Source organism: Melanerpes formicivorus, unplaced genomic scaffold (genome assembly GCF_026170545.1).
Source record: "Melanerpes formicivorus ecotype bairdi unplaced genomic scaffold, bMelFor1.0.p_v2 SCAF_8, whole genome shotgun sequence".
NCBI lineage: Eukaryota > Metazoa > Chordata > Aves > Piciformes > Picidae > Melanerpes > Melanerpes formicivorus.
The window spans coordinates 1614106-1639531 of NW_027142360.1; the positions used below are offsets into that span (position 1 = coordinate 1614106).

The window sequence follows — 25426 nt, forward strand, 5'->3', positions numbered from 1 at the left end:
AGCTGTAGCTCTGCAGCTCAGCTTAGAGGGTGTACACTTGGAGTGCAGTCCGAGTTGTTAGTGCCAGGCTTTTCCAGGTGATTTAAATGAGGCTTTTGGAATGTTAGCATTTGCTTTGAGGTCAAACACTGAGATGTGGTGGTTGGCATTTTGCAAGTCTCATCTTTCCCAAAATCTCAAACAGCACAGCCTCTACAGCAGCTGTCCTTGAAGAGCTTGATTGAAAGAATGCTAATTAAAAGGTCTCTTTAGTTTAACAATCCACACCTCAGCTGTACCTTGCTCTGAAACTGCTGCCAGGACCGATTCAATATATCCTTCTTTGTTGTTGGCAAAATAGCAACTTCAAATTCTATTTGCATGGTTCTGTACACCAAGGGTAATGAAGCATATAGCAGTTAGCTTAGCCTGGAGAAATATTTTTCTCCAGAGCATAACCTGCCTTTCCAGAGTGAGACCTTGACGTAGGAGAAGCACATCATAGGTTGTAGAAGCCAAATTGTCACTGTGGACAGAAGGACATTTACTTTTCCCCTCTTCCACTGACTGAAAACAAAGTTTAAAATGAGATTGAAAAGTTCTGTGTTTATGGCTCCTGTTGATTTACCTTGCTGTTATCAGTGAAATTGACAGCAGATGCCTGATGAAAAGATAACTGGGAGATATTTGGGGGGAAAATGAGCAATAATGAACTTATAGGACCTCATGTTTTACAGGGAACTCCAACATTCTATCCTGATCAGTCCTGTTGCTGAGCAATGTTGGAGAGAACTGTCCCAAATATTCCTGTTTGGTCATTATTGGTTTTAGATTGCACCTTGCAGGGGAGATTCAGGAGAGCAGCACTGCAGAAGGAAGAGGCAGATGCCTTTTTTTGTTTGTCTTTGAAAGGACAACTTCAATGTTAAAGTTTAGAAAGATGAACTTTTGGGTTTGAATAAGCCTTTAGGTCTTGAAGACTTTACTCCATGGTTGGGTTTTTTGTCTCCCTTCTATTTATCCCCTTCTGACATGTCTGAGTCACCCACAGGACAAGCAAAATACTGTGTCTTGCTCATGGAGAGGAAATGAGCCCCTAGAAGATGGCACAAAGGAACACACTGGGATTCATCTCAGACAGTCAAAGTGAATATTCCCAAAGGTTTAGTTAGAACTCTGGAAGCTGGGTGCTTGCTGGTCATGTGATGTAAATCCAGAGTTTTCTACACTTGCCTTATTTCCCTTTTCCAAGCACTGTCACACATTGGAGACTACAGAAAGTTGCCTCTAGATGAAATGGTGTAATCTAATGTAAAGGTACTTTGCCCTTTCCTTTGTCTAAGTAGCTGTTCAGCTCTGTGTTTGTGAAGGACTGTGTCTGTGTGTCATTCCCTGAGGTAGCTCTGCTTGTGTTGTCCTTGTCTTCTCGACCTGCCTGATCTCTGGACGCTCTTTTCACAAACTCTTAACTCTTTTTCTTTCGCATCTCCTTCCCGGACTCGCTGCTTCCTTCAGCCTCACCTCAAGGTCAGTATTCACTTTTAATAAGGGTGTTTCTAAGACTCTTGTCTCTTCAGCAAAACCTGAGATCTCTTGGAAGGCTGCACAGCAGATTGCATGATCTACAAAATGAAGAATCAGGGATTTTGCCGAGTGTGTGTAGGAGGATGGCTGAATAGAAGGTGGTTGTAGCCAGGAAGGGGTTGGCCTCTTCTCCCAGGCAATCAGCACCAGAACAAGAGGACACAGTCTCAAGCTGCGCCAGGGGAGGTTTAGACTCGAGGTGAGGAGAAAGTTCTTCACCGAGCGAGTCATTGGTCATTGGAACGGGCTGCCCAGGGAGGTGGTGGAGTCATCGACCCTGGAGGCATTCAAGGGGAGATTGGACGTGGCACTTGGTGCCATGGTCTAGTCATGAGGTCTGTATTGACAGGTTGGACTCGATGATCCTCGAGGTCCTTTCCAACCTAAGTGATACTGTGATACTGTGAGACTGTAATAGAGTCCCCAGCTAGAGGAAACTTGTACTTGAAGGAAATCACTGATGTCAAACCGCTGTCAATCAGTGTTGCAGTGCACTGGAAAGGAGGAGGAAGACTTCCCAACGAAGCCTGTGGAGGGAAAAAGACCACAGGGACAGGAAGTTGAAGCAAGAGAGTTTAAATATTATTGGGCTCATCTGTTACTTTAAGAAGAAAATAGATTGAACATTAGTCATGATCTCTGCTGCAGGCTGTTGAGTGCAAAACTAATTCCTTTAGAATACCATCATACATACTTTAACTGTTGGATTCTCATCCTACCATCTCTGTCTAGAACCTTGCAGTGATGTTGCAGAAGTAGTTTTGGTGCAGTTTGAGTGTGTTGTGCTGTCAGAAGGAAACTAGGGCTGAGGCTCAAGATAAGTAAATTAGCAAGAGGATAAATTTATTGAAGGCACAATGTGAAGTTCTTCCCCATGAGGGTGGTGAGAGACTGGCACAGGTTGCCCAGGGAGGTGGTGGAAGCCTCATCCCTGGAGGTGTTTGCAGCCAGGCTGGATGTCGCTGTGAGCAACCTGCTGTAGTGTGAGGTGTCCCTGGCCATGGCAGGGGGCTTGGAACTGGCTGATCCTTGAGGTCCCTTCCAACCCTGACAAGTCCATGAATTCTGTGGTTCTGTGATAAACTACAGAATCAAAGCCTCCCAAGAGACAGCATCTTTTGAAGTCTTCCAGCCATGGCTGGGTTTTGTTTTTCTGTTTTAAAAGCAGTTGTTAAATAACAATATGGGCCATGTAGTGCAAGGCAGAGGACATGATCTCATGGGCCCCAGTTCAGAGTCTTTGAAAGGCTCTGGAACTGTTTTGGGTTGCAGTCTGCTCTTATTCATTTGGTAAAAAGCATCTGTGACTCCTGACAGAGGAATGATTGCAATGGGTTCAGGCAGTGTCTTTGCCCAGAAAGCCACTACTCAGTGACTAAAGCTCTGATTCCTGCCCAACATCCGGCTTTCCTACTCCTGATCAACACTGTGACAAATGTGGTGGTGAGTGGAATCCCAGGATGCTGCTGATGCCTTTAAACTGTGTCAGTGTTCTGACCTTGGTTTGGCACAGGCGTTGCACTTCGGGCCTTGGCTGCATATTTTCCTTCCTCCCACAAGCTGGGGAAAGATTGGAAGTTAATGTTGTTGTCCATCACTACCTTCCGTATTCGGTGTGTCATACTGGCTTACTTGTAATTGTTGGAGAGAGGAGTGCTGTCCTTGCATGACCCTCCAGCTTCAGATCCTGAAGGACTGAGCTGCAGGAGGCTTTTCTGCCTTGTGAGCATTCTCCTCTGAAATACACAGCGTGGCTTCTCTTGCTGGCACAGGACTTCTGTTGGGTGGTCTGTGTTTGCTGATTGCCACTGTGAGTGGAGTTTGGTGTGCCTTGTCTTGGTGATAAAGTCCTAAATCTTATGGAATCCATCTGTCAAAGGTATTTCTGCTTCTATGCATACAGCTATAGGTTTTTATCAATACTCACACCTGTGCTGGAACTGCTGAAGAACAACAGGGGGAACTAGTTTTGGGTTGGGTTTTTTCCTAAGGCCTCTAGTTGGAGGCCTGTGTCCAGTGGAGTCCCTCCAGGGTCAGTACTATTCAATATATTCATCAATGACCTGGATGAGGGCACAGAGAGCACTGTCAGCAAGTTTGCTGATGACACCAAACTGGGTGGAGTGGCTGACACAAGCTGCCATTCAGCCAGACATAGACAGGATGAGAGTCCAACAGGGAGAAGCTGAATGAAATTCAGCAAGGGCAAGGGTAGAGCCTTGCACCTGGGAAAGAACAACCTCATGGAGCAGGGTAGACTGGGGACTGGCCTGTTGGAGAGCAAGTGAAGGGGAAAAGGAGATGGGGGTCCTAGTGGATGGAAGGATGGAGCCAGGCTCTGCTGGGGGATGCCCAATGCCAGCACAAGGGACAGTGATGGAAGCTGAGGCATAGGAAGTTCCATGGGAACAGGAGGAAAAAGTTTTTCCCTGTGAGGGTGACTGAACCCTGGAGCAGGCTGCCCAGGGGGGTTGTGGAGTCTCCCTCTGTGGAGATATTCAAAAGCCTCCTGGATGTGTTCCTGTGTGATCTGCTGTAGGTGATTCTGTGATGATTTCCCTGTCCCCAGACAATGTAACCATAACTTCTGTTTCTGTCATTGAGAGTGTATTGTAAAAATGGGCTAGAGAGGATGTGACTGGTTTGAGGTGGCCAAGGATTAGGAACTCTGGAGAGTGTTTGGATAAGAGGTAAAAGAGATTCTCCGTGCTGTCCTCATCATTTAGCAGTTTGACAGATTTCAGTTTTTCCATTGATTGCTATGCTGGGTATTTGCTGAGTTTTTCATACACTTGTGAAAATACTTCAAGAGCATAAGGGGATAAGTGGAAGGACTGCTCTTGAAGCTGCAAAATCCCTCCTGTCTAGAAAAGCATTGAAAAGATTTTCAGAAGGACAAGCAGGAGAATTACAGCCCTTGCAGCACCACATTGTCCCTTTCCTCTGCATGTCAGTGTTTGCCTAATTGTCATTAACTGCAGCCCCTGCAAAAATAGCTGTTCTGTGCAGCTACATTCTGCACTGGAAGCTATGATGGGAGTGATAACTTTATCTTACTCTTAAGGGTGTAAAGCAGTGGGGGGTTTCAGACAACAAAGCAAACCTGTCTGCCTGGAAAAGGGCTGATAAGAGAAAAAATGTCCTAAGTGTGTCTGTCTTCTGGAAACAGGAAGAAGTAATGTGAGTTCTATCTGTACTCCTCAAAAAGTGCTCTGTTTACTGTAATCAGTGCAGAAGCTTTTGCCATCTCCCTCTGGCTGGAAAGCAGCTTCATGGAGAAAGACTTTGGAGTGCTGGTGGACAGCAGGTTCTGCATGGGACAGCAATGTGCCCTTGTGGCCAAGAGGGATCCTGGGGTGCAGCAAGAAAAGTGTGGCCAGCAGGGCTAGGGAGGTTCTTCTTTCCACTCTGCTCTGCCCTGCTCAGACCACACCTGCAATACTCTGTCCAGTTTGGGGCTCCCCCGTTCAAGAGAGGCAGAGACCTGCTGGTGAGTCCAACAGAGAGCCACGAGGACGCTTAAGGCACTTGAGCATCTCCCCTGTGAAGACAGACTGAGAGCCCTGGGGCTGTTTAGTCTGGAGAAGAGAAGGCTGAGAGGGATCTGATCAATGCCTATCAATAGCTGAGGGGTGGGTGTCAAGTGGAGGGGGCCAAGCTCTTTTGGGTGGTGCACAGCAATAAACAAAGGACGAATGGATACAAACCTGAAGAGAGAAGGTTTCAGCTCAACATGAGGAGAAACTGCTTTGGTGTGAGGGTGACAGAGCCCAGGAGCAGGCTGCCCAGAGAGGTTGTGGAGTCTCCTTCTCTGGAGCCTTTCCAACCCCACCTGGATGCATTCCTGTGCAGACTGCCCTGGCTGATCCTGCTTTAGGCAGGGGGGATTGGACTGGATGATCTCTGGAGGTCCCTTCCAAGCTCTGACATTATGTGAATTTGTGATAAATAGTGAACAAGAACAGTATAGAGTCATCTGCATCACTCTTGCTTGCTATGACCTGTACCTGCTGCTCAGAAGTCCAAGGGCCTGGAGACAGTGTCACACTGATTCATGGTAAAAAAAAGTAGTATTGTAGGGCTTGAGGATTGAAGCAGTTTTCCATTAGGAGTCTTTGATAAGCATCTTTCTTTATAGCAGCTGAGTTCCAGAGTGCTGATCATTATCTTCCCCTCTACTCTGCCCTAGTGAGGCCACATCTGGAGTACTTTTGTCCTTACAGCAAACACTTGTTCAGGGTTTGACATGTCAACACATGTTAAAGGGTTGATGCACCATTAGTCAAGACAAGGGGTCTTTACTTGTAGCCTTGCTTGTTTGCTCACTGTTCTGTTGCCTTTTCCTTTGTCAGCATTTACTTTTAGGCCATGCTGTGTGAAACAACATGGCAGAGACCATCATGTAGTGCAAAAGTGGCCAAAGACTTGGAATGTGAAAAAAAAATGGTGGCTTCTTTTCTGGTGTGTTTGGGTCACAGCTCTACATTGAATGCAAGATTTTAGGTCATTATTCTTAAAGGAAATGGTGTGTAGTCTTATCTCCCAAACAAAGGGACTGTTCCCTCCATGATAGATAACAGCCTCAATTTTTGTAAAGACTGTGCAGTGACATTTATATAAAGGTTATTAGTGAGCTGCAAGTCACTGTTGTGATTTCCTCCTCAGTTTACAATGTGCTGGAACGTGTCCAGAGAAGGGCCACAGGGATGAGCAGAGCCTCTCCTATGAGGACGGGGTGAGAGAGCTGGGGTTATTCAGCCTGGAGAAGAGAAGGCTCCCAGAAGACCTTAGTGTGGCTTTCTGATATCTGAAGGGGGCTACAGAAAAGCTGGGGAGGGACTGTTTAGGATGTCAGGGAGTGATAGGACTGGGGGGAATGGATCCAAGCTAGAGGAGGGGAGATTGAGATTGGATATTAGGAAGAAGTTGTTCACAATGAGGGTGGTGAGGGACTGGCACAGGTTGCCCAGGGAGGTGGTGGAAGCCTCATCCCTGGAGGTTTTTAAGGCCAGGCTGGATGTGGTTTTGAGCAACCTGATATAGTGTGAGGTGTCCCTGGCAGAGGGGTTGGAACTGGATGATCCTTGAGGTCCCTTCCAACCCTGACAATTCTGTGACAAAGCATCTTCATTTCCCACTGGTGATGAGAAGTGTTTGTTTACCCTTTGCCAAGAAAAAGCCCATTACCAAGGCTGTTACACAAACCTCCAATGAGTCACAGAATCACAGAATGGGCTGCATTGGAAGAGCCCTCCAAAGGTCATCCAGTCCAACCCCTCTGCACTCAGCAGGGACATCCTCAATTAGATCAGGTTGCCCAGAGCTCTGTCCAGCCTCTTGAATGTCTCCTCAGATGGGGCCCCAACCACCTCCCTGGGCAACCTGTGCCAGTGTTCCACCACCCTCATGGTGCAGAACCTGTTCCTAACATCCAATCTCAATCTGCTCTGTTCTAGTTTGAAGCCTCTGCCCCTGGTCCTGTCCCTGCAGGCCTTTGCAAACAGTCTCTCTCCATCTTTCTTAGAGGCTCCCTTCAGGTACTGGCAGGTTGCTATTAGGTCTACCCAGCGCCTCCTCTTCTCCAGGCTGAACACCCCCAGCTCCCTCAGCCTGTAAGTGATACTCCTAAATGTTGCTTGCAACATTCAGTGAGTTCCCCAGAAACCTCACCTTGCAAAGTGTTCCTAGTTCTGTTCTGGAGTCCTACAGCTGACAGTGTGAGAAGGCCTGTCTCAGGGGAGGAACTAAGCCATCTTCACTGTTGCTGTGGGCTGTTCAGCCCTGTGTGTGGTATATTTATTACAAACAAGGCTGCTGGCCCCCACTTACAAAGCATTCAAAGGTCTGTAACAAATGGTCTCAGTAGGCAGCCTTCATATTAACCTGATGAGAGCTGTCAAAGGCAGTGTGACAGGATGTTTTGTAAGAGGAGACACCTCTTAATAAATGTTTGCTAAACACCTGTAAGAGATATGCCAAACATGCCAATGAGAGGCATTGTGGGCAGAATTCCTTACCAGAAATTGGTCTCATGCATTGGACACGGAGGTAGAGCTGTATGGTGCCCAGCTCAGGTGCTCCTGCCAATGCTGACATTGCTTTTCAATCAGCCCCATCCTTTTGCAGCCTTCTTCCAGTACAGTCTCTAGGAATTACAGAGAATCTGTTTGAAATATTCTGCTTGAAAACAACTTCGAGAGAGGTTCTCCTCCCACTCTCCTCTTCCCTGGTGAGGCCACATCTTGAATACGTGTCCAGTTCTGGGTCACTCAGGTCAAGAAGGACCTCAGGGAACTGCTTGAAAGAGTCCAGCACAGAGCCACAAAGATGATGAAGGCAGTGGAACATCTTCCTCATGAGGAGAGCCTGAGGGAGCTGAGGGCTCTGTAGCTTGGAGAGGAGGAGCCTGAGGGTGACCTCATTCATGTTGCTAAAGCTGTGCAGGGTGAGTGCCCAGAGGCTGGAGCCAGGCTCTGCTGGGGGATGCCCAATGCCAGCACAAGAGGTAGTGGTGGAAGCTGAGGCAGAGGAAGTTCCATGGAAACAGGGGGAAGAATTTTTTCCCTGTGAGGCTGACAGAGCCCTGGCACAGGCTGCCCAGGGGGGTTGTGGAGTCTCCCTCTCTGGAGATATTCCAAACCCTCCTGGATGTGTTCCTGTGTGATCCACTCTAGGTGCTCCTGCTCTGGCAGGGGGGTTGGACTGGATGAGCTTTTGAGGTCCCTTCCAGCCCCTAATGTTCTGTGCCTCTGTTAATTTTGGTTTTAAGGAGATAAAATAGATTACATAAGATCTTTATTTGGGCTGCATAAATCATTAGGCTTTTAGTCCTGCAATGGACTGCTTTATTTGCTTATTTGCAGAAGGCTCCTGCCAGCATCACTGTCCGCACATCCTTTTCTTAGAGCTCAACTCTGAATGTTGTCATGCATGTTTTTCTTTCATACCAGAAACCCTTTTCCACCAAGTTAGTATATCCACCCTGCCTTCTTTTTTGTCCTTGACAGCTGCTCTGTGCAATACCTTTTGCTGAAGACTGTAGCTGTCAGCTTGAGGGCATAAGATAGGTGTTTAACAAAGTGACAGGATACCGTCCCACTGTTATCCCAAATTTCTGCCCATTCTAAGAGAAGGACTTTTCTCTCTGGAGAGCTTGGTCAGTTGCTTGCTGGAAGGCAAAGATATAGAATAGAATAGAATAGAATAGAATAGAATAGAATAGAATAGAATAGAATAGACCAGGTTGGAAGAGGTCTTCAAGATCATCCTGTCCAGCCTATCATCCAACACCACCTAATCAACTAACCCATGGCACCAAGCTCCCCATCAAGTCTCCTCCTGAACACCTCCAGTGATGATGACTCCACCACCTCCCCGGGCAGCCCATTCCAATGGGCAATCACTCTCTCTGTATAGAACTTCTTCCTAACCTCCAGCCTAAACCTCCCCTGGCGCAGCCTGAGACTGTGTCCTCTAGTTCTGGTACTGGCTGCCTGGGAGAAGAGACCAACCTCTGCCTGGCTACAACCTCCCTTCAGGTAGTTGTAGAGAGCAAGAAGGTCACCCCTGAGTCTCCTCCTCTCCAGGCTAAGCAATCCCAGCTCCCTCAGTCTCTCCTCACAGGGCTGTGTTCCAAGCCCCTCACCAACTTTGTTGCCCTTCTCTGGACTCGTTCCAGCAAGTCAGCCTCCTTCCTAAACTGAGGGGCCCAGAACTGGACACAGGACTCAAGGTGTGGCCTAACCAGTGCAGTGTACAGGGGCAGAATGACCTCCCTGCTCCTGCTGGCCACACTGTTCCTGATGCAGGCCAGGATGCCATTGGCCCTCTTGGGTGCCTGGGCACACTGCAGGCTCATGTTCAGCCTACCATCGACCAGCACCCCCAGGTCCCTCTCTGCCTGGCTGCTCTCAGCCACTCTGACCCCAGCCTGTAGCACTGCATGGGGTTGTTGTGGCCAATGTGCAGAACCTGGCACTTGGATGTGTCCAATCTCCTGCCCTTGGCCTCTGCCCATCTGTCCAGCCTGTCGAGGTCCCTCTGCAGAGCCTCTCTACCCTCCAGCAGATCAACTCCTGCCCCCAGCTTGGTGTCATCTGCAAATTTACTGATGGTGGACTCAATGCCCTCATCCAGATTATCAATAAAGATGTTAAAGAGGATGGGGCCCAGCATAAGCTTCTTTCTTATAGAATCATAGAATGGTCTGGGTTGGAATGGACCTCCAGAGGTCGTCCTGTCCAACGCCCTCTGCAGTCAGCAGGGACATCCTCAACTAGTTCAGAGCCCTGTCCAGCCTCAGCTTGAATATCTCCAGGGATGGGCTCCCAAATGCTTTGCCTTTAAAGTGTTGTTTTCCCTGCATTGTATTTAATTTTGGGGTTTGTTTCCTAGCTGCCTTTTACATTCATTTCTTCTTTGCATTATTGGTCATCTCAGGCATTATTCTAGAAGGAATGAAAAGATCTCATGGCTGTGCGAAAGCAAACTGCTGTATTGTGATTTGTTTTCTTTGCTGGCTAGTGGGGCTGCAGCTAAAAGAGACAGCTGTGATCTTAGATCAAAAAATACCCTCTGAAACCTCAATAAAATGCCATTCATAAGGAAGATTTTATTGCTGTTTAGAAAATACCTTTTCCAGCCAAATGGTGCAGGTCTCTTGAGCAGGGAGCGACTGGCTGTGTGTGATCTGCTCGCGGGGCGGCTGGCTTGCACGCCGCAGTTCAAGGGAAAAAGAACAGCACCTTTGGGACTTCTTCCCACACTGTTAGGGCCAAATTCAACTAACCCAGCATGTTGCAGGGAGAAGAAATCCACGCTGAGGCCTAATCAGCCATTTTATGGATGTCATTTTTGGCTTTGCATCTGTTTGCTCAGTTAACAAAGGCAGGAGAGAGAAAACACAACAGCACAAACTTATTTGTTGAACTACTGAATGCTTTTATTAAGGTCCTTAAAGCATTAGGGTTTTTCTAAACAAAGGGACACTCATATCACTATCTTGCAGATATACTGCAGAGGTCACCTTGAGGTTGTACTTCTAACGCTCTGTACTTTCAGGTTTTAAGATGAAAGAGTCCTGGTTCAGTTGCTGTCAGCTTTCAAAAACCCTTTTTGTATGTTTAACTCAATCTCTGCAGCCTGATTTCTAGGTTCACATTTGTTATGGAATTATCACAGTATCACAGTATCACCAAGGTTGGAAGAGACCTCAAAGATCATTGAGTCCCACCTGTCACCACAGACCTCAGGACTAGACCATGGCACCAAGTGCCACGTCCAATCCCCTCTTGAACACCTCCAGGGATGGGGACTCCACCACCTCCCTGGGCAGCACATTCCAATGACCAATGACTCTCTCGGTGAAGAACTTTCTCCTCACCTCCAGCCTAAACTTCCCCTGGCACAGCTTGAGACTGTGAATTATGGTCATGTACACATTATTTTCATCACACTACTTGCTTCCAGGTAGATAGGCTGAGGTGAGGAGAAAGTTCTTCCCAGAAAGAATAATTGGCCACTGGAATGTGCTGCCCAGGGAGGTGGTGGAGTCACCATCCCTGGAGGTTTCATAGTTTCATAGTTTCATAGTTTCATTCAGGGTTGGAAGGGACCACAAGGATCATCTAGTTCCAACCCCCCTGCCATGGGCAGGGACACCCCACACTAGATCAGGCTGGACAGAGCCTCATCCAGCCTGCTCTTAAACACTCCCAGGGATGGGGCCTCGACCACCTCCCTGGACAACACATTCCAGGTGTTCAACAAAGGATTGGATGTGCCACAGGGAGCCATGGTTTAGTTGTCAGGAGGTGTTAGATGTTAGGTCATAGGTTGGACTTGATCTCTCAGGTCTTTTCCAGCCTGGCTGATTCTGTGATTCTGTGAAATAGGCAATGAGAATTTAACTAACTGGGAAGCTGCACATTAGTGTTTGTTCTGTTGGGGTTTTCTTTTTATCTGGGCTGAATAGTTACAGTGAATTATATCTACAAACTTAGAATTGCAGAGTACTGAAAAGATGAGGTGCTAGAGATGTATACCTAAAGATTTTAGAGTGTGTTGGGATCAGTGTGTTGGATCTGGCCCTGTTTGTGATTTGCTTGTTTTGGTATGGACTTGTTGCGTTCAACCAAAGACCGTTCTGTTCATCTCTGCTATCAATCCCTCAGTTTTTAAGCCAGTTGGTTAAAACACTTTTTTCCTTCCAAAGTTTTTGAGAATACTAAGACAAGAGCATTTGTCTGAGCCATTCTTTGTGTGTAATTTGGCCTCATGACTGGGAAGTAATCCAGATTATTCTGGTTTTATTTGATCAAGGGGAAGATGAAAAACTAAGCCTATTTTCTTTGCAATAGGTTCGTTTTGATTGTGCTTGCAGAATGCATTTGAGACATGTGCTCAGTTAGGTCTCTCTTGCTGTAAATGTATTATGTCTTATGCATCTCTTCAGTTGTGTGCAACAGCTGATACTTTACTTCAGAGAAGCTTGGGCCTGGGTTTGAAGGCCTTTGGTTACCTGTAACGAAATGATATCTAATGGTAGTATGTTAGTGCAGTTATCTGTAGTGCAGATTAGGGACTTCTAGTATCCTCTGGTGAATCATGCCATGTAGTGTTTAGAACTTGTGCCACCTCACTATGTTGTCCATAAATATGTTGTCCATAAATGTTCTGACTTGATAACTGCTCAGATAATGAGGAGTCTTTCTGATGTCTTTCTAACTGCTAGGAGGCTTTGGCTCACATTTGTGACTATACTGAGTTTTAAGATTCCTATGCCATGTGCTCCCTGTTCCCATCTCTTCCCATCATCTGTTTCTGGAAGAAAGTCATGTGTTGCTGTAGCTGGAGTGAGAGGTGTGCTGGCTGATGTGTGGGCTGCAGTAGGAAGGGTGCCTTGTTCTCATGCAGGTAATTGTTAACACTGAGGAAAGCCAGTGACTAGTGTAGATGTGAGATCTGCTCCTAGTGTTTGACTTCCACTCCTCTTGATTCAGGCGCTGTTAGGCTGCTGCTCCTAAAGTTTGAGGCTGTTTTCCCATAGTCCTTCTCATCTTCATCCCTTCCCCCCTCCAGCACTGACCTGAACACACACTTTGTTTTTAAAAATCAAAGTTTCCCAGCTTCAGGAAATGAAGTCCACCCTCCCCATCTCTTAAAGCCACCGTGGGACTTCTCGACTCACATAGAGCAGGCCAGTTAAATTTTCAGGGTCTGTTAATATTTTCATTGGCATCTGTTACCTTGTCATATAAATGGCACAGAACAGTGAGGAGCAGTGTAACAAAATGATGAGAGGCTGTGGGAGCAGAGACTCCCAAGCAGAAGAGGTAACTGTGTGCCGGAGTTTGCCAGGCTTGCAGCTGAGCGAGGGTAACTCATTCAGAGCACACTGACTGGTGTTTTAGCTTGGATGCAATGCACAATAGAGGTAGTAACATTAAACCAAGCTGTTTGAAAAGCATAATGGAATTACTGTTTCTTTTACTTCGTAACTTGATGCACTGGTTTTTGACCTTTGGATAGTGTTGAAGAATAGTAGCAAGCTGGGATTGCTAGGTACAGCCCAACAAAGCAAAGGAAGAGGCCCAGAAAATGCTTATTGTTCTAAAAAGATTGATCCACACATACTAATAACTTCCCTGTGCATCTTCTGTAACACCCTGATGCTAATTGTTCAAGGCATCAGATAAGGAACGTTGTTCAGCCTTTGGCAACTTTTCCTTTGCCTGTCAGACACCCAGTTGTGGTGGTGGGACTGTGTGATGTGGTTAGTCCTGTTTCCTTCACCACTTAGCTTCCTTTCCTCACTTTTTCTTGAGGTTAAGCAATGAGGCTTTCCAAACACTGCCATTATTCTCCATGGTTTGGTGATCAACCACTGGTATAGTGCCCTGAGTTTTGAGTAACTAAAATCTAAAGCAAAGCCTTTCAGAAGAAGTTTTTCTTACTTTCAAATCAAGGTTGCATTTCTGGGAAGAGTTTCTCTTTGGCTTCTTTCTGTTATTCTTCCCAGAATGTAAATACTTTGCTTTGTGTACCAAAACTGCCATGATAAACCCCCAAACCCAGCTGCCCAGCTATCTCACTGTGTTTATGATATTTTGAATTGGTAAGGTAAGGTTAAGGATATGGCCAGCTAAAATATGTGGTGAGGCAGAGGTTAAAGACAAAGAAATGCTGAAGGAAGCAGTGGGGTGAGGCAGTGAGTTGGACACAGTTTTCAATCAGTCCAGCTTAGATCACTAGCCCCCTATTCTGTTGGGGTTGGGTTTTTACCAGTCAAAATTTCCTTTTTTTCCCCCCCTCATGCATCTAATTGTTAAGGGACAAGACTGCTAGTAGGATCTGGAGTGTTTAGGTGATTGTTTCCTACCTTCCAGTATCTCCTGGAATTTTGTCCCATTGTGGGGTGTTTTGCTGTGGCATTACAATCTTTCAGATGGCTCCTCCATTTGATTCCACAAGAGAAGAAGGGGCATGTTCAGAGAAGGGAGATGAGGCAGGAGAAGGGCCTGGAGCACCTGGGCTGTGAGGAGGGGCTGAGGGAGCTGGGGGTGTTTAGGCTGGAGAAGAGGAGGCTGAGGGGAGACCTCATTGCTTTCCTGAGGAGAGTTTGGAGCGAGGAGGGAGCAGCCTCTTATCCTTGGTGGCAGGAGACAGGAGCAGAGGAAATGCAACAGGGGAGGTTCAGGTTGGATGCTAGGAAATATTTCTTCCCAGAGAGGGTTCTCAGACACTGGAATGGTCTGCCCAGGGCAGTGCTGGAGTCCCCATCCCTGGAGGTGTTTAAGCAGTGTGTGGAGCTGACACTTGGGGACATGGTTTAATGTTGACCTTGCAGTGCTGGGTCGACGGTTGGACTGAATGAGCCTGGCGGTCTCTTCCAACCGGATGTGTTTGTGATGCTGTAGTCGTCCGGCGGAAAGTTACCAGGTGCTTTGAGACCTTACGGAATGCTCGCAGCTTCCTCGAGGGGGCAGCAGAGGCGGCGCTGCCGGTCTGTGGTTACCAGCCGCAGGACAGGAGGACGAAGCTGTGAGCGGGGTGTTAGGAATAGGTTGTTCACTGGAACAGGCTCCTCGGGGATGTGATCATGGCACCAAACCTGTCAAGGAGAGTCTGGGTGATGCTCTTAGTCACGTGGATTAGTTTTAGGTAACTAATTTTGCAGGGCAGTGATGGAGTCACCATCCCAGGAGTTGTTCAAGCAGTGAGTGGAGCTGGTGCTTAGGGACATGGTTTGGTGTTGACTCTGCAGTGCTGGGTCCAAGGTTGGACTGGATGAGCTTGGAGGTCTCTTCCAAAGGGATGTTTTCTGTGGTTCTGTGACTTGAACTCAATCATCCATATGGGATCCAACTTAGTGTAGTCCATGATTCTATAGCATTCATTGCAAAAGCTGATGTTTTATTAGAGAAGACTCCCTGACGATTATAAACCAAATACAAATCTATTCCTTCCCTGCATGCAGTTTCCTTTGCAGGCCAACGGTTGGACTGGGCGATCTTTGAGGTCTCTTCCAAGCGGATGTTTTCTGTGTGATTCCGTGTGTGAGTGTTGATTACTGCACCAATGTAACTCATGCTGAGGAGCACAGTGTGCTTTAAAGCCAGTGAAGTCCATCTGTCCCTCAGGACCGGTAGCTGCAGCAGCGGACTGTCCTGTGGGTGGTGGTAATGTTACATCGGTGACGGCTCGAGCTGAGCAATCTTTCTGACACAGCTGAATGACACATGAAATATTTTCTGGAGTGCCTGAGTCAGATGAATAACCCAGGCTGTTTCTGTAGCTGAGCACAAGCTCAGTGGATTTTTTTTTTCCTAATGCATGCATTCGTTAGGTGAAATATAGTGTGTGTCTATACATTATAGATTGAAAGTAAGCATTGTAAATGTGTGCTTACACTTGGATTATTATAAAAACACTCCTCTGTGTCAGGCATGGGACTGTGAAGGAAAAGTATATTCAAATAGAAGTATAAAAATTCAAGCTGACTTATGCATGATTTCAGTTAGCCTTTTGTCACCTTTTTTTTACAAAGAGCAACATCTCCAATTCATAGTATCATAGTATCAGTCAGGGTTGGAAGGGACCACAAGGATCAGCTAGTTCCAAGCCCCCTGCCATAGGCAGGGACACCCCACACTAGATCAGGCTGCCCAGAGCCTCAGCCAGCCTGGCCTTAAACACCTCCAGGGACAGGGCCCCAACCACCTCCCTGCACAACCCATTCCAGGGCTTCACCACTCTCATGGGGAAGAACTTCCTCCTCACCTCCAGCCTGAATCTCCCCACCTCCAGCTTCATTCCATTCCCCCTAGTCCTGTCACTACCTGAGATCCTGAGCAGTCCCTCCCCAGCCTTCCTGTAGCCCCCTTCAGATACTGGAAGGCCACAATGAGGTCACCTGGGAGCCTTCTCTGCTCCAGACTGAACAGCCCCAACTCCTTCAGTCTGTCCTCATAGGAGAGGTGCTCCAGCCCTCTGATCATCCTCCTGGCCCTTCTCTGGACACCTTCCAGCACCTCTACATCCCTCTTGTAATAGGGGCTCCAGAACTGGACACAGTACTCCAGGTGGGGTCTCACCAGGGCTGAGTAATTATGCCTCCCCTCCCTCCAAAAAAGATAACCAAGTTATTGTTACATTAATATTGAGCATGAAAATCCACAGAGGAATGAAAAGCTCTATGTGCTGACATGCAGAAGAGTAAAAGACAATGGCTTTACTCTTGACATGCAAAAAAAAATACAACAGAACAGAATAAACCAGGTTGGAAAAGACCTTTGAGATCATCAAGGCCAACCTATCACCCAACACCATCTGATCAACTAAACCATGGCACCAAGTGCCTCATCCAGTCTCTTCCTAAACACCTCCGGTGATGGTGACTACTGTACAGCAGTACAGAAAAAAATGAATTTTCTAAAAGCTGTAATAGGTAAAAGAGCCAAAAAACAATTCACCTGATGGGAGAGGAAAACTCCTCCCAAGGACTCAGGCAACAGTGGCTTGAGGCTTGCTTTTCTTGCTTTCTTTTCTTCCACTGGCTTTCTATTGCATACACACATCTTCCATCTTAAAATTCTCATTGACAAGTTTTTGTTCCTTATTGTGATTATTTTAATTAATTCCCCTTGAACAGTCCCATGTGGGGGGTGGAACAGGTTGCCCAAGGAAGTGGTTGGGGCCCAGCCCTGGGGGTACTGGTCGATGGTAGGCTGAACATGAGCCTGCAATGTGCCCAGGCAGCCAAGAGGGCCAATGGCATCCTGGCCTGCATCAGGAAGAGTGTGGCCAGCAGTCGCAGGGAGGTCATTCTGCCCCTGTACACTGCCCTGGTTAGGCCACACCTTGAGTCCTGTGTCCAGTTCTGGGCCCCTCATTTTAGGAAGGAGGTTGACTTGCTGGAAGGTGTTCAGAGAAGGGCAACAAAGTTGGTGAGGGGCTTGGAACACAGCCCTGTGAGGAGAGGCTGAGGGAGCTGGGGTTGCTTAGCCTGGAGAAGAGAAGGCTCAGGGGAGACCTTCTTGCTCTCTACAACTACCTGAAGGGAGGTTGTAGCCAGGCAGAGGTTGGTCTCTTCTCCCAGGCAAGCAGCACCAGAACAAGAGGACACAGTCTCAGGCTGCGCCAGGGGAGGTTTAGGTTGGATGTTAGGAAGAAGTTCTACACAGAGAGAGTGATTGCCCATTGGAATGGGCTGCCTGGGGAGGTGGTGGAGTCACCATCACTGGAGGTGTTTAGGAGGAGGCTTGATGGGGTGCTTGGTGCCATGGGTTAGTTGATTAGGTGGTGTTGGATTGGTTGATGGGTTGGACACAATGATCTTAAAGGTCTCTTCCAACCTGGTCTATTCTATTCTATTCTATTCTATTCTGTGTGAAGTGAATTGGCTCATTGCCATTGCTCATGGTTTTGAGGTCTGTTGACATTCCAAATGTGTGTGTGTATTTAAAATATTGTTTATAGATAACACAATGTGGTTCTCTGACCTGGGCTTTGAAGGTTTAGAGTTATCTGACAGAGCAGAACTTGGAGAATTCTTTGCAGAATCACAGTATGAATTCTTTGGGTTCACAGAACTTCCATGGTGCAGATGTTCAAGGCTCTGGGTGTGTGTCTGGCAAACCCTTCACGTGGCTCTCTGCGTGAGGTGTTGTAAGCGTGAGCATTATCACTTGGTGCCATGGGCATCGACATGAGATGTGTTGTCATGCATCAGGTGACTGCAAGCCTTTTAGATTTATAGGTTCCAAGTTTCACATCACCTTCTCAGTTTGTATTGTTAAACAGTTGGGGAAATTTCAGGTAATGCCACAGACACCTGTGTGCCTTGAAAGTTGATAGCCCAACTTCCGCTGCTCTTTGACATCCTGAATTGAAGTTTCCATACAGTCAGGAGGATTGATCTGGGTAATTTCACAACTCCCACCTTGTAAGCTGCTTTAGTAAGGCTTGAGCTTCACAGAATCACAGACAACATCTGGTTGGAAGAGACCTCCAAGCTCATCCAGTCCAACCCTCAACCCAGCACTGAAGAGTCAACACTAAACCATGTCCCTAAGCACCAGCTCCACACACTGCCTAAACACCTCCAGGGATGGGGACTCCAGCACTGCCCTGGGCAGACCATTCCAGTGTCTGAGAACCCCCTCTGGGAAGAAATATTTCCTAGCATCCAGCCTGCACCTCCCCTGGTACAGCTTGGAACCATTTCCTCTGCTCCTGTATCTTGCCACCATGGAGAAGAGGCTGCCCCCTCCTCACTCCAATGTCCCAGGATATCTTACCTCATATATTAGAAGGACATTGATTTGGGTTCAGACATGAGAAGGTGGATGTCAAGAGGATGTATCCTTATAAATACTCTTCTTCTTTGAGATGCATATTTTGGCCCATTATCTACTTCAGCCATACTTTGATGAGTGTTGTGGCTTCATTAACATTGTTGCCCCTTACCTAACCAGTAGATTATGGTAACACAGACCCAGTTCCCTAGCAGGTCAATCCAGATTTGCAAGTGTATAAAAAACAATTAATTCTCCTAATTTTGATTTGGAAGTTAAATAAGAATTCTCATTTTCTTCATTGTCTTATGTGCCAGGGGCTGCACTTTGGCCACAACAACCCCATGCAGAGCTACAGGCTGGGGTCGGAGTGACTGAGAGCTGCCAAACAGAGAGGGTCCTGGGGGTGCTGATTGACAGCTGCCTAAATATGAGCCAGCAGTGTGCCCAGGTGGCCAAGAGGGCCAATGGCATCCTGGCCTGCATTAGGAATAGTGTGGCCAGCAGGAGCAGGGAAGTCATTGTGCCCCTGGACTCTGCATTGGTTAGGCCACACCTTGAGTCCTGTGTCCAGTTCTGGGCCCCTCAGTTTAAGAAGGACATTGAGAGACTTGAAGGTGTCCAGAGAAGGGCAACAAGGCTGGGGAGAGGCCTTGAGCACAGCCCTGTGAGGAGAGGCTGAGGGAGCTGGGGTTGTTTAGCCTGGAGAAGAGGAGGCTCAGGGGAGACCTCATTGCTCTCTACAACTACCTGAAAGGAGGTTGTAGCCAGGTGGGGGTTGGTCTCTTCTCCCAGGCAACCAGCACCAGAACAAGAGGACACAGTCTCAAGCTGTGCCAGGGGAAGTTTAGGCTGGAGGTGAGGAGAAAGTTCTTCCCAGAGAGAGTCATTGGTCATTGGGATGTGCTGCCCAGGGAGGTGGTGGAGTCCCCATCCCTGGAGGTGTTCAAGAGGGGATTGGATGTGGCACTTGGTGCCATGGTTTAGTCCTGAGGTCTGTGGTGCCAGGTTGGACTCAATGATCTTTGAGTTCTTTTCCAACCTTGGTGATACTGTGAGACTGTGATACTGTATTAGTTGTGAAGTCCAACCATCCTTATTGTATTGGACAGATAGAACTGTGTTGTGCAAGCTGAGCTAGTGCCAACACAGTATTTCCAAGAAGCTGTTTAATCACTGAACAGTCTGCTTTCAAAGTGGGCAATGAGCCCATTGCCAACATGCAGCACTGGGTTAGAATAACTTCACAATCATACTGGTTGTGTTTCAAGAGCATCCTGACTCAACCCAGCTGTAAGTGTTAGACAAGTTAAGTATGCCAATACATTTGTAACATCATCAGAAAATGAATGTCTTTTTTTGTTTCCTTTTGGTTTTGTCCTTCTTCATCTCTGGAGGCCATCAGTACTTTCTCACCCTAACAGAAGTTTGTTTAGCACCCAGGAACATTTGCTGTATTTGCCCTTTCCCCAACTCCAGTTGGCTTACAATGCAAATAGCAGAGCTCAGCCTCAAACTTGCATTGTTTTTGAGCCATATGCCACACGATTTGAGCACAGATATCACAGAGAGATGTGTTCTTGAGCATGCTTTCGTTACCAGTTCTGAACAAAATATTAAAGGGGAGCTGTTTGTGATCTGTTCTAGAACTATTTCTGAAACACAGATGAAGCATTCTTCCCTCTCTGTGTGGATCACATAGCAGATATGAGGCCAGTGGAATCATTCCCCCTTCCAAGCAGTAAATTAAAGAGCTGTCTCTACTACTCGCATGATGTTTGGGGGAAATGCTGTGACCAAAGAATCTGTCTTTTAGTCCAAAATCCAAACTCCAGATATAATTATGGAGAAAAGGGCTGAGGAAGCAAAGCTAGCCTGTTTTGTTTTCATTGGACTAGAAGTTTAGACTTAAGCTCTCTGTGGTCGGGAGGCTAAGATTAAAGAGTCTGTAATTAGCTTCAATACTCATGTGTCTTAATGCCCAGAAAGGCCAAACCCCTGTCTGCAGGCAATGGTAGTTGCCAGGATCATCAAAAGTAATTCATAGATGCAAGTGAAAAGGAAAGTGTGCATGCCTTCTGAAATAGTTTCTTCTTACTTCTTCTGTCTTGTTTCTGTAAAAAGAAAGGATAGGAAATCCCTCAAAATATCTAGTAAACAAGTAGGGCTTGAGGTTGAAAAGAAACAGTTCTACTTCTGGAAAGAGATTGCCTAGATCTTGTAGATAGTCCTCTGTATTCAAGTCATGTTCATTAGTTTTTCCTTTTGATCCTCTCATCTTCTTTGCATTAGATCAAGTGGTACTCAAAGCAAACCAGGCCATAGGGTGTCTGTGTTGTCTGTAGGTACACAGAGAAAAGATTCCTGGCACATAGGCACAAGAGGGCAAATGCCTCTTTTGATTAACTGCCCCTGTACTCAGCATTGGTTAGGCCACACTTTGAGTCCTGTGTCCAGTTCTGGGCCCCTCAGTTTAGGAAGGACATTGAGAGACTTGAAGGTGTCCAGAGAAGGGCAACAAGGCTGGGGAGGGGCCTTGAGCACAGCCCTGTGAGGAGAGGCTGAGGGAGCTGGGGTTGTTTAGCCTGGAGAAAAGGAGGCTCAGGGGTGACCTCATTGCTCTCTACAACTCCCTGAAGGGAGGTTGTAGCCAGGAAAGGGTTTGTCTCTTCTCCCAGGCAAGCAGCACCAGAACAAGAGGACACAGTCTCAAGCTGTGCCAGGGGAAGTTTAGGCTGGAGGTGAGGAGAAAGTTCTTCACAGAAAGAGTCATTGGTCATTGGGATGTGCTGCCCAGGGAGGTGGTGGAGTCACCATCCCTGGAGATGTTCAAAAAGGGATTGGATGTGGCACTTGGAACCATGGTTTAGTTGTCATGAGGTGTTGGGTGACAGGTTGGACTTGATGGTCTTGGAGGTCTTTTCCAACCTTATGGATTCTATGATTCTATGATTATGATTAAGGGGTTTGTTTCAGAAAATCCCACGTTCAGGCTAGTAATGATGTGCAAGACAAAGAGTTCTTTTGGTGGGATTAACCCTTGAGAGGAGAAGTTTGTCATTGGTGGCCTCACAAAGCAGTGATGGTGCTTGTGGGTTCCACTCTTCCCCAGTCTAGCTGCCCAGTGCTGGGGCTGACAGAGTGCTCTTTTCTTTTACAGACAAGTTAAAGATCAAAATAAGAAAGTAGCAAATCTGAAGCACAAAGAGCAAGTGGAGAAAAAGAAGAGTGCACAGATGCTGGAGGAGGCCAGGAGACGAGAAGATAATCTCAATGACAGCTCCCAACAGCTTCAGGTAACATGGGAATTCAATGGAAGCAGCCTGGCCAGTCAGCCAGGCTGGGACACCTCACTCTCTGCTCTGCTTCCTGATCCTGCTCTGTAGCTGATACCTAAGAAATTTGTCAAGGATCATTTAAGAGGACACAGCTACCCCAGAGCACTTCGGTGAAAGCAACCTCTCCCAGTTGCTGTGTAGTTTGCTCCATTTCATAAAAGAGAAAACCAGTTTTAACTGTCGGCTTGGCCGCGAAGTGCATCAGTGCAATAATGTCGCCGTGTCGGTCGTGGGATCCATGTGGCATTTCTTTCTGACACTGCTTTTCTAACAGCCTTTTACTTTAGCTGCTTGGTGTGTTTGCCCAGCCAGTTTTAAGCTATATTGGTGCCTTTTCTTCAGTAAATGAAAGATGACCAAGTAAGTATCCTTGTAATGCGATGGCATTATTGTGAGGTGGCTGGAGGACCATGTTTGCTGTCTGCACTCCTCCTTCGACAGGGAAACCCTGCTCTAGCTCATGAATTCTTGACACGCTTGCAAGTCAGTTTGCTGTAGTTCTGAAATGCTAACATGCTGCTGCCCCACATTATTTTCTGGTTACCTCAAGTCTGCCCAGGTGTTTGAAAGTCTCTGGTTTGAAAGGCATCCATCTATTTCTCAATGTGCTGCATGTTGATATTAGCTGTAGATGGTTTATCATATGCTACATGTTCAAGTGCTGGTATGGAAACATGAAGCTATTGCCATGAAATAAGGCAAGGATACTATGACACTAAGTGAGGAGATGTTTGATCTTGCCTGTGATTTCTTTAAGTTACAACAGTAAATATGGTGACAAGGGAGGTGATTCTCCCCCTCTACTCCTCTCTGGTGAGGCCCCACCTGGACTACTGTGTCCAGTTCTGGAGTCCCTATTACAGGAGGGATCTGCTCATGCTGGAGGCTGTCCAGAGAAGGGCTGCAAGGATGAGCAGAGGGCTGGAGCACCTCTCCTATGGGGACAGACTGAGGGAGTTGGGGTTCTTCCGTTTGGAGAAGAGAAGGCCCTGAGGAGATCTTCTGGTGGCCTTCCAGTATCTGAAGGGGGCTACAAGAAAGCTGGGGAGGGACTTTTTAGGGTGTCAGGGAGTGATAGGACTGGGGGGGATGGGAAAAAAAATAGAAATGGGTGGATTTCAATTGTATGTCAGGAAGAAGTTGTTCCCCATGAGGGTGGTGAGAGACTGGCACAGGTTGCCCAGGGAGGTGGTGGAGGCCTCATCCCTGGAGGTTTTTAGGGCCAGGCTGGATGTGGTTCTGAGCAACCTGGTGGAGTGTGAGGTGTCCTTGGCAGAGGGGTTGGAACTGGATGATCCTTGAGGTCCTTTCCAACCCTGACAATTCTATGATTGTATGACAGCAATCTACCCTCTAGGCCTTTAGTAATTCTTTTTTTTTAATCTGTAGAGGGCCAGCCAGTGTTTGTTATCCTAGGTTAAATCCTCTGGCCTGTTAGTAGCTATGTATCTTAATGCATCAACAACAAAGGCACAAAATAAATCCTAATAATCCTAATAATTTAGTAGGAGAGATAAATAGCCTCCTCAGTTTAAACAGATAGCTTCCCTGTTCTGTTTGTGGAATCCCAGGGGGATGGTTTCAACTCTTGAAGAACTTTTGAAAGGACCACAGAAACGTGTGCCTGTGTGGAATGCTCTCAGATGCACTCTTTTGTGGGTTTTCTCCTTCAATTCCAGTCCTGTATGTGCAGGGCGCTGAAACAGTTAAGTTCCAAGTGCCTGAAAATGATTTCATAACTGCAGACTTGTATAAAAGGAGAGAGATGTGGGACTTCTGCAACTGCAAATGGCTTTTGTGGCTGTAATGCCTTGGCAATGTACAAGGCTCTTGTTATGTGGCAGCTTCAGTTTAAATAACACAATCCTCCCTGTGTTGGGGAAATGTCTTGAAGAATTCCTAATGCTAACACAGTATTTGTTTTGATTTCCAGTCTGCATTGGAGAGAATCTGTGTTTTAAATTGGTAAATTTGAAAAGGTCCTTGACATTAGCTTTGCAGCTATGGTGTAGTGATCAAGTGATGCAGTTCCACAAGGCCATCTCTCTTGGTTTTCTGTAGCACTCTCAGGTTTTCAAAGGTATAGCTTTCCTTTTTCCCTGGCCTTTTCCCTTGCCATTTTCTGGTTCTTTTACACCAATGGAATCCAATGGGAAAGCCTGGAATTTGTTCTCTCTCAGCTTCATTTTGCACACTAAAATTGCTTTTCTTGGGTTTGGTTTGGGTTTTTTGGGAGGGGGTTTGTTGTGTTGTGTTTGCTTGGGTTATTGATTGTTTTAAGAAATGGTAAGTTGCATAATGTGCCTGTGCAGCTATACACAGCAATGGGCAGATGGTGAGGCTTTGGTTATTGATAGATGCAAGTCCTGGTAAAACTATTTAACGCTGGTCTCTGACACTTCAGTGTTGTCATTATTATTACAAGAAAGATCTGGAGGTGCTGGAAGGTGTCCAGAGAAGGGCCACGAGGATGAGCAGAGGGCTGGAGCTGCTCTGCTCTGGAGACAGGCTGAGAAAGTTGGGGTTGTTCAGTCTGGAGAAGAGAAGGCTCCAAGGAGACCTTCTTCTGGCCTTCCTCTATCTAAGGGAGGCTACAAGAAAGCTGCTGATGGACTGTTTAGGGTGTCAGGCAGTGATAGGACTGGGGGGAATGGAACAAAACTAGAAATGTGTAGATTCAAATTGGATGTTAGGAAGAAGTTCTTCCGCTTGAGGGTGGTGAGAGCCTGGCACAGGTTGCCCAGGGAGGTGGTGGAAGCTTCATCCTGGAGGTTTTTAGGGCCAGGCTGGATGTGGCTCTGGGCAACCTGCTGTAGTGTGAGGTATCCCTGCCCATGGCAGGGAGGTTGGAACTGGATGATCCTTGAGGTCCCTTCCAACACTGACAACTCTGTGATTCAGTGACTGTAGAGCTTTGCTGGCAGCAGTCAGGCAGCTTTTGTGCAGAAATCAGGTGGCAAAAGATGGTGCTGCTCTGTATCAGAGTTCATTAAGGACACATAGCTGTCCTTGCCATGTTCTAACCAGTTCTTTACTTGCAAAGTCTTCTAGCAATGGAGAGATCATAGCTAGCTGGCATAATTTGACTGTGAATATTTCCTCTTTTTTAATTGCAGAATAACCAACTGAGGTATAGGAACAAGAGAGAAATAACAATTGTCTCTTTTGAGCAAGCCAAACTGTGGGATGTTTTTCTCTCTTTCAACTTTCTTGGAGGTTGGTGTTCCAATAGAAGAGCTAAAACTGTGAAGAAAGATGTCAAAGTGCTTCTTTTTCTTATCTCTACCCTTTTGCTTCATTTTTCCAGTTACATGTGTCTGTACAGCAGTACATCCCTTTTTTCCACCTTGCCTGTGTCGTGTTTTAGTCTGCACTCATGTTTCTTGCTTTCTACATAATTACATGCAAGTATTTCTGAGATTAAAAGTAGACATGGTTCAATGCATGTAAGAACTTCAGACTGAAGTGGGAAGTGATAGCCAATGCTGAAATGTGTAAGTTAGCCTGGTATTAATATTTCTTGATTTTCCCTAGTGCCTTTTCCTGCTTTTGTGAACCTAATTGTCCCCTTTGGGTGGGCTTGACTGCAGAGAGGCTTTCCCCATACCCAGCACAAGGCTGAAGGGAATGCTTTCATTCCCAGATGAAAAAAAGGCTGTATGCTCTAATGAAAATATCAGGCTGAGGTAAAATATGGAGTGTTTAATGACAAGTGACAGCTTCAATAAA

At 46.7% G+C, this 25426-nt stretch overlaps 1 protein-coding gene across 10 annotated transcripts in view; it reads left to right on the forward strand.

Annotated features, from left to right (window-relative positions):
• ERC1 (ELKS/RAB6-interacting/CAST family member 1) overlaps window positions 1-25426 on the forward strand; it is a 435845-nt gene that overhangs the window by 218581 nt on the left and 191838 nt on the right. For all 10 annotated transcript variants that reach the window (XM_068141805.1, XM_068141804.1, XM_068141809.1 and 7 more), the window contains one exon: window positions 21520-21655. In XM_068141805.1, coding sequence (XP_067997906.1) covers window positions 21520-21655 — 136 coding nt within the window. The remainder of the gene's footprint in view (window positions 1-21519; window positions 21656-25426) is intronic.